The sequence below is a fragment of the Pelmatolapia mariae genome, linkage group LG7, assembly GCF_036321145.2.
Source record: "Pelmatolapia mariae isolate MD_Pm_ZW linkage group LG7, Pm_UMD_F_2, whole genome shotgun sequence".
NCBI classification, from domain to species: domain Eukaryota; kingdom Metazoa; phylum Chordata; class Actinopteri; order Cichliformes; family Cichlidae; genus Pelmatolapia; species Pelmatolapia mariae.
Window position 1 is genome coordinate 17,446,554 of NC_086233.1, and position 12,654 is coordinate 17,459,207.

At 38.7% G+C, this 12,654-nt stretch overlaps 1 protein-coding gene across 1 annotated transcript; it reads right to left on the reverse strand.

The window, feature by feature from the left end:
* Window positions 1-7,212: 7,212 nt before the first annotated feature.
* On the reverse strand, window positions 7,213-11,805 carry zgc:63972 (protein CutA homolog). The gene is made up of 6 exons (XM_063480591.1): window positions 11,491-11,805; window positions 10,804-10,952; window positions 9,706-9,765; window positions 8,898-8,943; window positions 8,754-8,803; window positions 7,213-8,256 (listed from the first exon to the last, which is right to left on the reverse strand). The coding sequence occupies exons 1-6, from the start codon at window positions 11,563-11,565 to the stop codon at window positions 8,154-8,156; spliced, it is 483 nt and encodes a 160-aa protein (XP_063336661.1). The 5' UTR covers window positions 11,566-11,805; the 3' UTR covers window positions 7,213-8,153.
* Between the last annotated feature and the right edge of the window lie 849 nt (window positions 11,806-12,654).

A 12,654-nucleotide genomic window follows, 5' to 3' on the forward strand; every position in this document is an offset into this window, starting at 1 on the left:
AACTGACCAAAAATTTGATTTAATTGTTCTTTAAAAAACACAAACATACATAGTTTAGACTATTTGCCTCCAAATGTCTAACAACAGGAGACACGTGTGCTTATATATGTGTGTCTATGCTCACCGGTGACTTTGTTAGGTACATCTGTTCAACTGCTCATTAATGCAAATATCTAATAAGCAAAAAACATGACAGTAACTCAGTCCAGGCATGTAGGCACGGCCAAGATGAGCTGCTAAATTATAAGCTGAGAATCAGAATGGGTCATTTAAGTGACTTTTAACGAGGCATGCTTGTTGGTGCCAGGCGGGTCTAAGTATTTCAAAAACTGCTGATCTCCTGGGATTTTCCCACACAACCATCTGTAGAGTTTACAGAAAATCATCAGAGAAAGGGAAAATGAGTGGCAGTTCTCTGGGTAAAAATGCCTTGTTGGTGTCAGAGGTCAGATGAAAAATGACCAGACTGCGGCAAGCCGAAGTCAACAGAAACTCAAATAACCACTTGTTACTTCCAAGATATGCAGAAGAGCATCCCTGAATCCATAACATATTGAAACTTGATGCAGATGGGCTGCAGGAGCAGAAGACCACAGTGGTGGCTCCCCTGTCAACTGAGGATCAGGGGTACAGTTCTGACACAACTGGAAAAATGTTGCCTGGTCTAATCTCTTGATTTCTGCTGTGACATTTGGATAATAGGCTCAGAATTTGGTATAAACAACATGAAAGAGCCATCGCGCCCTGTAGCAATGGTTCAGGCTGCTACTGGTGGTGGAATGGTGTGGATCTCTTGGTGCTCAAATCATCTCAATTTTTTTTTTTAAACGAAAAATGAGTTTCATCACTAACACGGTCAGTTTATAGATGACCGTGTTGATGTGGTGAGATTAATACACAATGCTGATGAGTTTGCTTACAGGAATGAACTGTCAGTATGGTGCTCCATCAATTACCTGGCACTCAGTACCTCTAAAAGAAAAAAGCTGATCCTGAGCTTAAGGAAACAGAAGGAGAAACTTGTCACATTACACATGGGTGGAGACACTGTGGAGAGTTTGTCCAACTTTAAATTCTTTGGCACACACACATCCCTTCAGGACGTCACATAGAATATAAATGCAGCCTCTCTGGTAAAGAAGGCTCAGAGGTGGCTCAACTTCTTAAGGATGTTTATGAAAGCCAAACTGTCCAAACAGCTGCTGGTGTCCTTCTGCTGTAGCTCAGTGTAAAGTGCACTCAGCTATGGAGTTTTGGTGTGGCATTCCAGCTGCAATAAGGCTGACAAAAAGGCTCTTAAGAAAACCATCCAATCGGCACAGACAAACAACAACACTCACTCACACTGCACTTGAGGAGATCTACAAAACCCCGGTGCTCATGTCAGACCCCGAACATCATCAAGGACTCTTCTTATCCTGGGTGCCGCCTTTTCACTCACTTGCCCTCTGAAGGATGCTACAGATCAATAAAAGACTGCGGCTCCAGACTACAGAAAAGCCTCTGTCCAAATGCCATCAAAGTGCTCAACTCTGTCTCATAACACTCAACTCAAAACATCCTGTGCAGTATCACTAGGGGCTTCTCAGCGGATGTGTGTGTATTTCTTGTAATTCCTATGTGTGTGTGTGTGTGACCTTTCTTTCGTCATTGTTGATGATGATGATGCTCCCTTACTGTATTTCCTCGTTTCAGTTGGACTAACATTGCATTTCACTCAGTGTAAGAGAGATGTTTTTTGACTCCTTCATGCTTTCAGGCTTTATACCACTGTACTGAAAGGCCAGCAGCCTGACCTCTTGTCAAGCCTCAGGTAAGTTTGTAGGTAAAGATATTTTGTTGAAATAAGCTGATACATTTCAGTTAGCTACCATATGTTGTTGACCTTCCGATAACTGTTAAATAAAAATTTATGTAAAAGTTTTAAAGAAAGAATAAAGAGAAAGTATAACCAGCTTTGCGTCATTTGCAGCTCAAGAGCAGGGAGTTGGAAATGAATATATATTTTTCTTTTCACAAATCTATGTAAGGTTTGTTTTTTTCCCACCCCCACATCACTATTTATCATACTTCTGTTTTTTATTTGCCGCAGAACTGGAAGTTTTTTTTTTCTCTTTGCCAACACAGATTTATTTAGCTTTGGGAAATACGTGCAAAGTTCCTCTTCCTCTGTAAAAAGTAAAAAGCCCAAAAAAATTGGGTTGAATTTGACTACTGGATCCATGTTACTTTATGTGCTACATTTATGAAATATAAAAGCTCAGCCTTTCTAAAAGTTCCATCTTGGTCCACTGTGATAGGATATAATTTAATACAACATTAATAAAACATTTAGATTTTCTTAAAGCAAAGCTTTACAGAAAGAATTTTAATGTGAATGCATTATTCTAAATTAAGAGCAGACTTTCTGCTCTGGGAAGCAGATCTGGAGTTCTTCCTCCCATCCCATTACTAAAGTGCATGTGACTAATATATTCCTCCTACCTACAATGCATTCACCCGACTCCTTCCCCCTTATTAGAATGTGCCACGATAGTATACATATAACAGGGTCAAAAGAAATGACTTCATTTTGACATGTTCTGGGAAACATATACATATTCAGAGAGTCCAAATGGATTTTATTGCAGGTTAATGCAGATACAGTGCAGTGCTTCTCCAGGAAATTTAAAATCAGGCAAAGAACAACATAAATAGCCCATTTCCCCCACAACTGATGAGAAACTTTTATCTCAGAATATATTAAAATTAAAATTCTCATTTTTATCAATAAATATGCACCAAACAATGTGGTGCTTACCATGCCGAGGATCCAGGCATCTAAAAAAATTGAAGATGATGTGCTATTAGTGGTAAATGTTAAATTCTGTGAATGTCACTGCATGCCATTTTGCTCACTGTCATCTTTCCATAGGTTATATATAGCCTCAGGGCTGAGCCTGTTTCTTTAATCTACCCCCGTGAATGGCAGACCGATGAACTGAGCAGACTACTGGCACAAATACAGCCAGTGTCAGTGTTTGAAAACCATATAAAAAAATATATCAGGCGAATGTATAATGTGTTTGAGTTTTCTAACTTGTATGGGTTTGGAAACACTAGTGGACCACTTGTGCAAAAGCAACACCATATTGACTTGTTAACTATGTGGTGAGCTGTGCTGAATGGATGCACGGCCAGCGGTTTGTCAAATTCTTACTGTTAAGAGGTCATTAATAAATCGGTCCTGCATTTGCCAATTTCATAAGAAAGCAGCTTTATTGTCTGCAGTTGTAAATGTTTAACTAATTTATAAGTGGGGTTTTACCACAGATTCCCCACAGACCTAGAGTGGTTACTGTAAGTAGTGACTTCCAGGGCTGCAGTTCCTACTATTGCCATTTAAGGCTGGCTACAGAAGCAAGTTTAAAGGTTTAAAGCAGGTGAGTTATACATTTTTTTTTGTTATTTTACGATAATGGTACAGGTTTACATAAGTGGCTGGTGGTTCCTCTTGTTATTTTCATATGTACTAAAATATATTTTGAGTAGTTTGCAGTTCAAAGAGAGGTTGCAAAGATGGAAATACTTAGAGGAGAGGATGAATGAAGAAAAATGTGAGAGTGCTGAGGACAGATAGAAGAAAAGATAAATAAGGGCGTGTAGAGGATTAGTAAGGCGGAACTCAGGGCGGCTATGAAGAGGATGTGGACTTGAAAGGCAGTTGGTCTACATGACATAGCTGCGGCGGTATGTTGATGTCTAGTAGAGAAGGCAGTGGACTTTTTAACCAACGGTCTTTGCAAGTGAGTAGAGATAAAGTACACTGGTACCAATCTTTAAGAGCAGGGCTGGAGTGACCACAGAAGGATAAAGTTGATCAGCCATACCATGAAGCGATGAGAAAGGGTTCTTGAAGCATCAGCATGGTTTCAACCTTATAAACAGTACATTTGCATAATGACTGAAACTAGCACCGCTGAGGGAACAATGGGCTGGGAGGTCAGTTCCTTGATCAGCGGACAACTGGAGCCTAAGTGAAAACCCGTAGTGATACCCGACACAAACAAAATAATATAGTGTACTCCGTAAAGTGCCAGGATAATTGCCATGATTTATACATCGGGGAAACCAAACAACCTCTGGCTAAATGGATGGCACAACACAGAAGAGCTACCTTGTCAGGCCAGAACTCTGCAGTCTATTCACACCTACAGGCCAGTGGACACTCTTTCAAGGATGAGGATGTACACATCCTGGACAGGAAGGAACGCTGGTTTGAGCAGGGAGTCATCGAGGAGGGGACCCGAGGGTACATCTTTCACTATCTTACAATGCTGTGATTGCAGCTATTCCCCAACTCTCTGTGAATGGTACTCATGACCATTGATCAGTGGTGTTTGATCAGTGAGCCTTGATCAGTGGTTGTTGTCATGAGAATTTGCATATTAATGATCAAGGAACCAGCCCATTGTTCCCTCAGTGGTACTAGTTTCAGTCATCATGCAAATGTGCTGTTTAAATGTACTGTTAAGGTTGGGGAAACCTGCAGTCAGCTGAGACTGAAGAAGTCACTTGGCTGAGTGACGAAGCATTTCTCCCACTGAAAACGCTACGTCCAGATGAACAGAATCAACTTTTGGGGATTTACTTACCTGGATGATTGAGCATGCATCAAAACTCATAAGATAGCAAGGAGGGTGGAGGAAGTGTCCGTTTCACTCACTGTTTGGTCTTGTTTTACTTTTTGTTTACTTTTACTTTCACTAACTATTTGATTAGGTTTATTGCTGTATTAGCAATTATATATATTATTATATATAATTATATATTAGGTATTGCTGTTTGGTTAGTCAGGAAAAGATTATAGTGTGGGTTACATACAAAAAAAGATTACACTCAGACCAAAAATCTCAAATAAATAATATAGTATATAAAATGTTATGCGCAGTATTGTCATCTAAATACAGTTGATCTTGTCGCCTATCAGCTGTGAAACAATACATAAGAGAAACCTACCCTGTATACTAAACTTTGAAACCACTGTGATATACTATATAATAATACAAACAATTACAATAATTAGTAAAAATACTCAATTTAATAACATATCAGTTATAAGGTACTAATCAACATAGCAAAAAAAAATCTAAAACAAATTCTGAGATACCTTCTATTACACTGGAAAGATGGAACAACATCCTTTGTAAATAAATCAAAATTTGGGAAAATGCTGACTACTTGGACATCTTGTTGTCTCTGCATGTGTGCTATCCTCAGTTTATTGAATTTCTCAGCGGGAGCGTCATGTTAGAAGCGTCTGTTTCTTACAGATTACTTTTAATTATCATTTTCTGAGCTCTGCATCCAATGGAGAACTTAATCAAGCACAGGAAGGAAAAACAGCCAGCCATATGTCTCTGTGTTGACACAATTTATGACAATATTCGTGCAAGGATATAAATGGTGCTTCTTCAGTTGCCAATTAGTTAAAGGATAACTCTTAATAGTCACATGTATTAAATATTAATAGCAGAGATTTTATAGTGTCTCAGTACATTATAATAATAATGATATCATTACGTGGGACAGCTATATTAAACACTTTGTTGAATGTATCTTATAATGAGCACACTGTGCAAGAGGGCTCATTATTGAACTTTATGTCAAAATACTTAAAGTAGCACTGACTAATACTGGGGCCAGACTCTTTAACTAATAAGAATTACACTGGCTGAAAATGAATAGATTATATTTTAGCTCTATCACTGCAAAAACTACAGGCATTCATTCAGTATGACTCACATGTGATTGTTTAAGAATGATGTCGAGTCTGTTTGTGTATTAAAACACTGCCATCTAGTGAACATTTAATCAAACTGCATGATAATTATTTTTTTTTGTCACAACATGAACTGCAGTTTATATTTTATATGGCATCTTTTGTCATTGCACAACCATATTTACCAGCCAAGGCAAACACTGTATACACATGCATAAGTATGAATGTGGCTTACTAAAAAACATGGGATGTATACCTATGCATTGGTGTGGGTGTAATTACAGTTGAACAAGAGGAAATTCATTGAATTAACAGCCACACTTGCACACTACCACCAAATGGCCTAAACTCTGGACCTGACAGGGAGGATTATTTTGGCTCCACAGACACAACACCAAACTAAACCATGTCTGCAGTTTCTTTGTTGAGGCCTCATGCCGGAAACACTTTATGCACACTCAGGCTTAGTGCATACTTTGGTTTAATGAGTAAGCTTGCACGGCTGACAAATTTTTGCAAAAGTGCAAATGTGGGGTGGTACACCTATCAGATTTGCTATAATTACCTGGTTCTGAAATTGAATTAAGTTAAATTTTAATAGTATCTGAAAGGTTACAGGCAGCATATTTGCTCATGTACACTTTATAAAATTCATACTAGCAACAAGACTCTTACCTGGCCTGTTCACATAATGTGCAAGTGCCGTTTATTAGAAAATTAAATAAAAAACTTTTTGGACTCATCTATGAAGATCAAGGACAGATCAACAGCAGTTCTTTCAGCTTTTAGAATTAGGAAGGAGTGCTAAAAGTGGAAAACTGATATTAAAATCAAATAGATGAATTTACCGATAGTAAGTTAGATAAAAAAAGATATATTTTTATCTTTAGTTGAGGTTGTGCTAATTGGAAGTAGATGTTTTATTAACACAGGCAGAGCTAATCTGGGACACTTATGCAACACGTAGGCGTGCTGTCCTTTGTTGTATTTCAGTTCACACTAATAAAGGATGTGTCCATGTGGACAAGTGTTACTCTAGAGCCTGACAGATAATCTATAAACTGTGGGTACACACAGATTGCTCTGATACCCTGTCTTGCTGCATGCACAGATTTCTCAGTGTGCCTATGCTTTTGGGAAGGGCTTTAAAAATACATAACTCATAACAATAAATATATTATAGGGTAATATTTCAGCGTGGGCCATGGTATGTTATCTAGGTGACAGTGATTTACTAATTACTTTGGTACTGAGCTGTTTAAACGTTTCTTAATGCACATAAATTACATTAAGTTAAGAAATAGGTTATTAAACCTGTATTTTACCATTATTTCATTATACACAGCATATGTATTGATGACAGGTATGGAAATATTGGAGAGAAAAGGTTTGTCCTCGAGCGGAAAAAATAATTCAAGAGATACAGCGGAATAGTATAAAATATAGATGCATTTATTACAGACGAGAGATGAGCCCATAGGTTTACAGCGAGTGTGAAGTTTAACCTTGCATAGAGGGTTTTCTTTATGCATTCACCCAAAATAGGATGAAACTCAGTGGCCTTCTACATTATTGACATTCAACTGGTCTCTCCTTGAAGCCTTTTGCAGATGCAAAATAGAAAAAAAATTGGGTCTAACAAAATACAGGGGTCAACTCAAAAACTCTCTAAAAGTTGAGACAAATTATATAAATGCACACAGGCTACATTCCAGTGTGTTTAATTCCTGGCCCTACTGGACTGGTGGGCATAAAGAGAAGTGCTGCAGACTGTGGTTCCATAAAATTCACTTTTTTTCCCCCACTTCCTATATGACAGTAGCAGTAAAGCATATACGCAAGGCCTTTACCATGTAGGTGAGTTAAGGCAAAGTGGAAATAAGGGGCAATATGACTGTACTTTTTATGACTTTTATTACATTATAGGTCTTGATTATTGATTATTATTGTTATTTCATATTATTATTATTACATCTTGGTTATGTGACTTGCCACATACTATACTCAAAAAGTCGTTTTTTGTTTTTTTAAACTGGAGAGAATGATCTGGTAACATACCATAAAAAAGAACTGATATGCTTAAAAGCACCATAAGAGTTCTTGTCCATTTCCTTACACCAGATTACCTGAGTGGAACTTTGACTCTTTCATGTAATTTTTTTTTCTTTTTACAAGCAGTGTTTGAAATCCAATCTCTGCAGTACACTTCCGGTTAAGAAGGTCAGGCCAACAAAACTGCCTTGTATTAAACTTTAATGCTACAGAGCACTTCCTGAACTTTTAAAACCCTCCAAATCCTGGAAAAAAAAGTTAAGAGCAACAAACACACATGGCTCAGTTTCCTTGTTTGACGGCAGTCCTCGCTGAGATTAGCTTTGGCCTTAACGAAATATCAGTCATCTGGAATGGCTTCGTCCATCCATTTCATGTACGCCAAGCTGCCGTCATCTACTGCAAGACTGAGGACTTCTGGGTTCCCGTAGGGATGTATAGACCTAAAGACACGCAAAGAACGTGTTCATATAAACTCAAATCTGTATAAAGTGGTTCTTGATTCTATTTCTTCCCATCACCTAGGACTAAAAGCACTGCAGTGCTTTAAAAGCCTCACAATGCTGACAGTACACTGAAGATGTGTGCATATATTGTAATTATGGAGTGTTTTTAACGCTCTAATCCTGAATAGCCCGAAAAAGTGAATTGTCATGTAGAATGAGCCAATCTCTAATTATAAATAGTGTGAAATACTGATGCAGAATTGCAGAAGCCGGCGGATGGGCTTTTATTAAAAAGAAGACAAACCTCATTATCTATTACTTCTATTTTTTTGTCCAAACATGAAAGTATCAGTGTTTGAATGTGAATGTTTGAACTGAAAATAATGTTCAGACTGAAGCCATGAACCTGGCTTTTTTCTCCCTTTAATAACTCTTCTTCACAGAGCACAAGGCACAGTGTCCAGTGTGAGTTGACAACGTGACAAGCCTCTTACCTCACGTAGTCCACCACCTTCTGGATCCTGGAAGTCTTTGTTTTCACCAGCTGCAACAACAAACACATCTCATCTCACCAGTCTTGTATTTCAACATGCACGAGTGCATGCTGATCACAGAAGGAATTGTCTCCGAGAGCTTACCATCAGGATTTCATTTGCATCCTGGATTTCTCCTTTCCAATAGAACCTAAAATGACAGAAAGTATTGGAACTGAAGCACCGCAGGGCTACTGACCGGAAAGTACAAGCAGACAAATGGAGCCTTCAAATTTAACAAAATAAGAGCTTTCACGCAAAGAACTAATAATAGTTTATTACACCCTACAGTGGCTGTCAGACTGTTCTTGATATGCTTCTGTGGTGTCAGGTGCAAAACTCCCTCTTTGTTTAAAAAGTGGTTTTAAAGCACGGGAATGTCAACAAGTTTTATGCTGACATTTAAGATACGAAGATAACCGAAAGCTCACGGCATACCTGCAATAACACACCATGTCAAGTCCAAGCCAAACCTGTATTTTCACCTCTATTTTGTAAACAGGTGTTAACACTGACATTTCTGTTCAGTTACTCTTATTTGTCCAAAGTTCAGCTTCCTCCCCCCCCCCCCCCCCCCCCCCCCTAACCTAATCGCCCCCCATCCCCCGCCTTTGTGCTGTTATGCATTGACAGGAAAGCTAATCCATGCATGCAAAAACATGCCTACTTTGAAGGCTAACTGCCATTCAAGTTTCCAGCAGAAGTAAGGCTAAACAAATAAATTCAGGTGAAGCCCATTCGCTTTGTGGTTTGTGAAGAAAACAGCTTCCCCTTTGTGAACAAAGAAGCATGTGCGTTCATTGTATTTATAAGCGCATACATGTGATGGACACGGTAACTAACGGGAGTTTTTGTGATTGTGTGCCGGCTGGGTAGAGAGGCGTTTCAAAAATGGAGGTCAGGTGTAATTTACATTGTGGAGGTCTTGGAGAGAATGTTAACGCTGGCCGCCAACCGCCTTTCCATGATTGCCCTGAAAGAAAAAAAAAAGAAGAGAGAATGGCGAGAACGGTTGGATGTATTGGTGGAAATGAAATGAAGGGGGCTAAGAGGGAAAAGAGAAAAAAAAAATCAAACACAAGCCAACAGCTGTTTATCTATTAAAACTGGGCCCTTCATTATCAAGACTCATGAAGCAAGCTGAAGGGGAAGGACATCTGATGGGAATTCAAGAAAAAAAAAAGAAAGACGGTAAACTACATTTTATTACCACCTTTGCAATGCCCCCCTTCCCTGAGCAAGGAGCTGTGAAGGAGGTGATTTACATATATGGAAAGCGCTATTTTCCTTGACATGTGGTTAATAGATGGAATCTCATTTGCATGCAGCTAAAATGCCAACAAAGGGAGATGAGAGTGCAAACACAGCGCTCTGCTCCACTTGTTGGTTTGACAAAATTGTATCTCTTCTCCGGGCAGAAAAGGCAAACTTACGTCAGGGGAAATCACTTCAGTCACTTCAAATCTTTCACAAACCACAAGTCACACGCCAAAAAGGAGAAGCTTTAAATGAGCATCAATACTCAGTTATTTTATTTTATTTTTTTACAATTAGCAAAGTATTTTTCTTAAATCAGATGGGAAGATTGGAAAGGCTCTGTTTAATAAATGTGAAGCTATCTGCTTTTTTTTTTTTTTTTTTTTTGTGAAGCTATTTGGAAGTTCTTGTTGCCTGGCAGCAAATGAAACTTCTGTTGTTGCACAGTTTCATAAAAACTAAACAAAACTAATAATTAAAAAAGAAAATGTGAGCAAAAGTGCTAATTAATAAGTGTTAGAGGTGTTTCCAATTTCTTAGCTAACTGGCTGGTGGCAGGTTTACAATTACTGCACACGCCAAACAAGGGTGATAATAATGTTTTCAGCTGAACAAGAAAAGGCATAAATATTCTTTCACTTTGTGGAAACACTGAAAAAAAAATTAAGGTTTATGACACCTTAGGACACTGCAAAATGCAATGCAAGTGTTTAAAAAGACAAAAAAGACCAAAAAAAAAAAAAAAGCACCATACCTGCCAACGTCCTTTGCTGTTTGCTCATTGGGAGTGTTGATGACAAGGACAGAGTAGTGCCCTGGTACATAGCTCCCTGTGCATACAGAATGAAGCTGGACCCCAATGGACCACAGCCCGGGGAACAGGCACGCCAGCAGGATCAAGAACTAGAAGGGGATTTGTGAGTGCAATAGGACAGGGCTGTCAAATGCTGACATCTCAAGACACTGCAAAAGCTGGGTAATGTTTATAAAGCCTGTCTATAATTATTACCACATTTAGATGTCAAACTTCTTTTTTTCCCTCTTTTTTTATGCTGGGATGAAGGAAACTTATAACTCAATTTAATTATCCATTGGCCTCTGTAGGGATTGCCATGTTTGGATTGGATTCAGTATTTATCCTCTTATTATTTGGCACTGTCTGTCACAGATAAATTAGTATTGGACTTGGCTTGGACACAGTGACCAATTTATAAGCTGCCCTACTTCTCCGTATAGCACTGCTTCACAGCCCGGCACAGATGCACGTAAAATCCTCCACCTCCCCCCAAACAAGTCATTGTAAAGCAGGCTGATTTTTTTTTAAATTTTAAATTAGCGGCCAACATTAAAGCACCAGCTGTCACCAGGGCAACTCACAACTTTTACGAGACTTTTTCGAAAACAGAAACGTTCATGTAATTCCACAAAAATAGTATCTCACCAAACACGACACGAGCAGTACCGAGCGAAAGTTAAAGACGACCTCTTTATAGCATCGCTGGAAGAGCCACTCCATCCTTCGGGCTCTGACTAATATCCTCCTCCGGAGACCGGCCAGTTTAGACAGTGCAGGGGGGACTAACTGTGCTGAACTTCGCCCATTTAAACCGCTAACACTTTCACTCGTTGTAACTAGTGTTACGACATTATTTTTTAGAACTTTGTCAGTCCTGCTCAATACGAATTTAGTGAGTGAAAACACGCTAAATACTTGCTAACTTTAAATAAGAAGCGTATACAGTAAAGTTGACAGGTAGGTTGAATGGACAAATACAGTGACGAATCTCTGCCCCTTTCAATTGGTTGCCTATGACTTCCTGCCACGCCGGCGACCAATAAAATTGCTAGTTCACGTCCAGTGCGCTGCCTCCGGGCCTGGGGCATAATCGGCTTTGCTATCTTGCTAGATAAACACGTCTCCCATGGATTTTACTTAAAACATGGGATTTTACTTTAATTTATTTTATTTCAAGCTGAAATAGAAAAATAATGTCCTTTTGTCAGAAGACCTTTTTTCTTATTTAATCTCCTATAATGCGCTCTTATCCACAACCCCCGAAAATATATGACGTTTTATATACATCAAGCTTATAGGCTTGTTTTTATATTACCCTCTCCATTTTGGGACATTTTGACTTAGTTTACTCTTTATTTGTCAGGGACCATGCACAAAATCACTGATCTCGCAAGACAAAAGATGACTTGTTAAAATAAAAGTACATATTCAAGATGCAACTGAGTGCAACAAAGTCAACTATGCACAAGTATGCAAACCCCCCCCCCCAAAAAAACCCCATTCACCCACAAAGTCTCATACCCGCAGAGCTGTGAAAAACCTGTTCTATTACTTCCTGATTTCATAGTTGTTGTTGTTGTTCGCACTTTAGTCGCACTTGTACATTTCAGCTCATCAAACAAATCTGAATGTTAAGATATAATGAATTCATAAGTGCAGTTTTTAAAATTATTATTTCATGTATTAGGGGAAAACCTACCTGACCTTTGTGTGAAGAAATACCCCCCTTTATAAAGACCAAGAAAAATGCCCCGCACATTTACTTTCCCAAGTGGAGCTTTATGCCTTTGGCTATACCCCTCCACTTGA

What these genes read in the sequence shown, in the direction of transcription:
- zgc:63972 (XM_063480591.1), bottom strand. Translation starts at nt 11,565, where the DNA reads ATGGAGTGGCTCTTCCAGCGATGCTATAAAGAGGTCGTCTTTAACTTT. An exon ending in CTCTCCAAGACCTCCACAAT is followed by an intron (nt 8,944 to 9,705) that starts GTAAATTACACC and finishes CTGTCATTTTAG; the next exon opens with GTTCTATTGGAAAGGAGAAA. An exon ending in AAGGTGGTGGACTACGTGAG is followed by an intron (nt 8,257 to 8,753) that starts GTAAGAGGCTTG and finishes GCGTGTCTTTAG; the next exon opens with GTCTATACATCCCTACGGGA.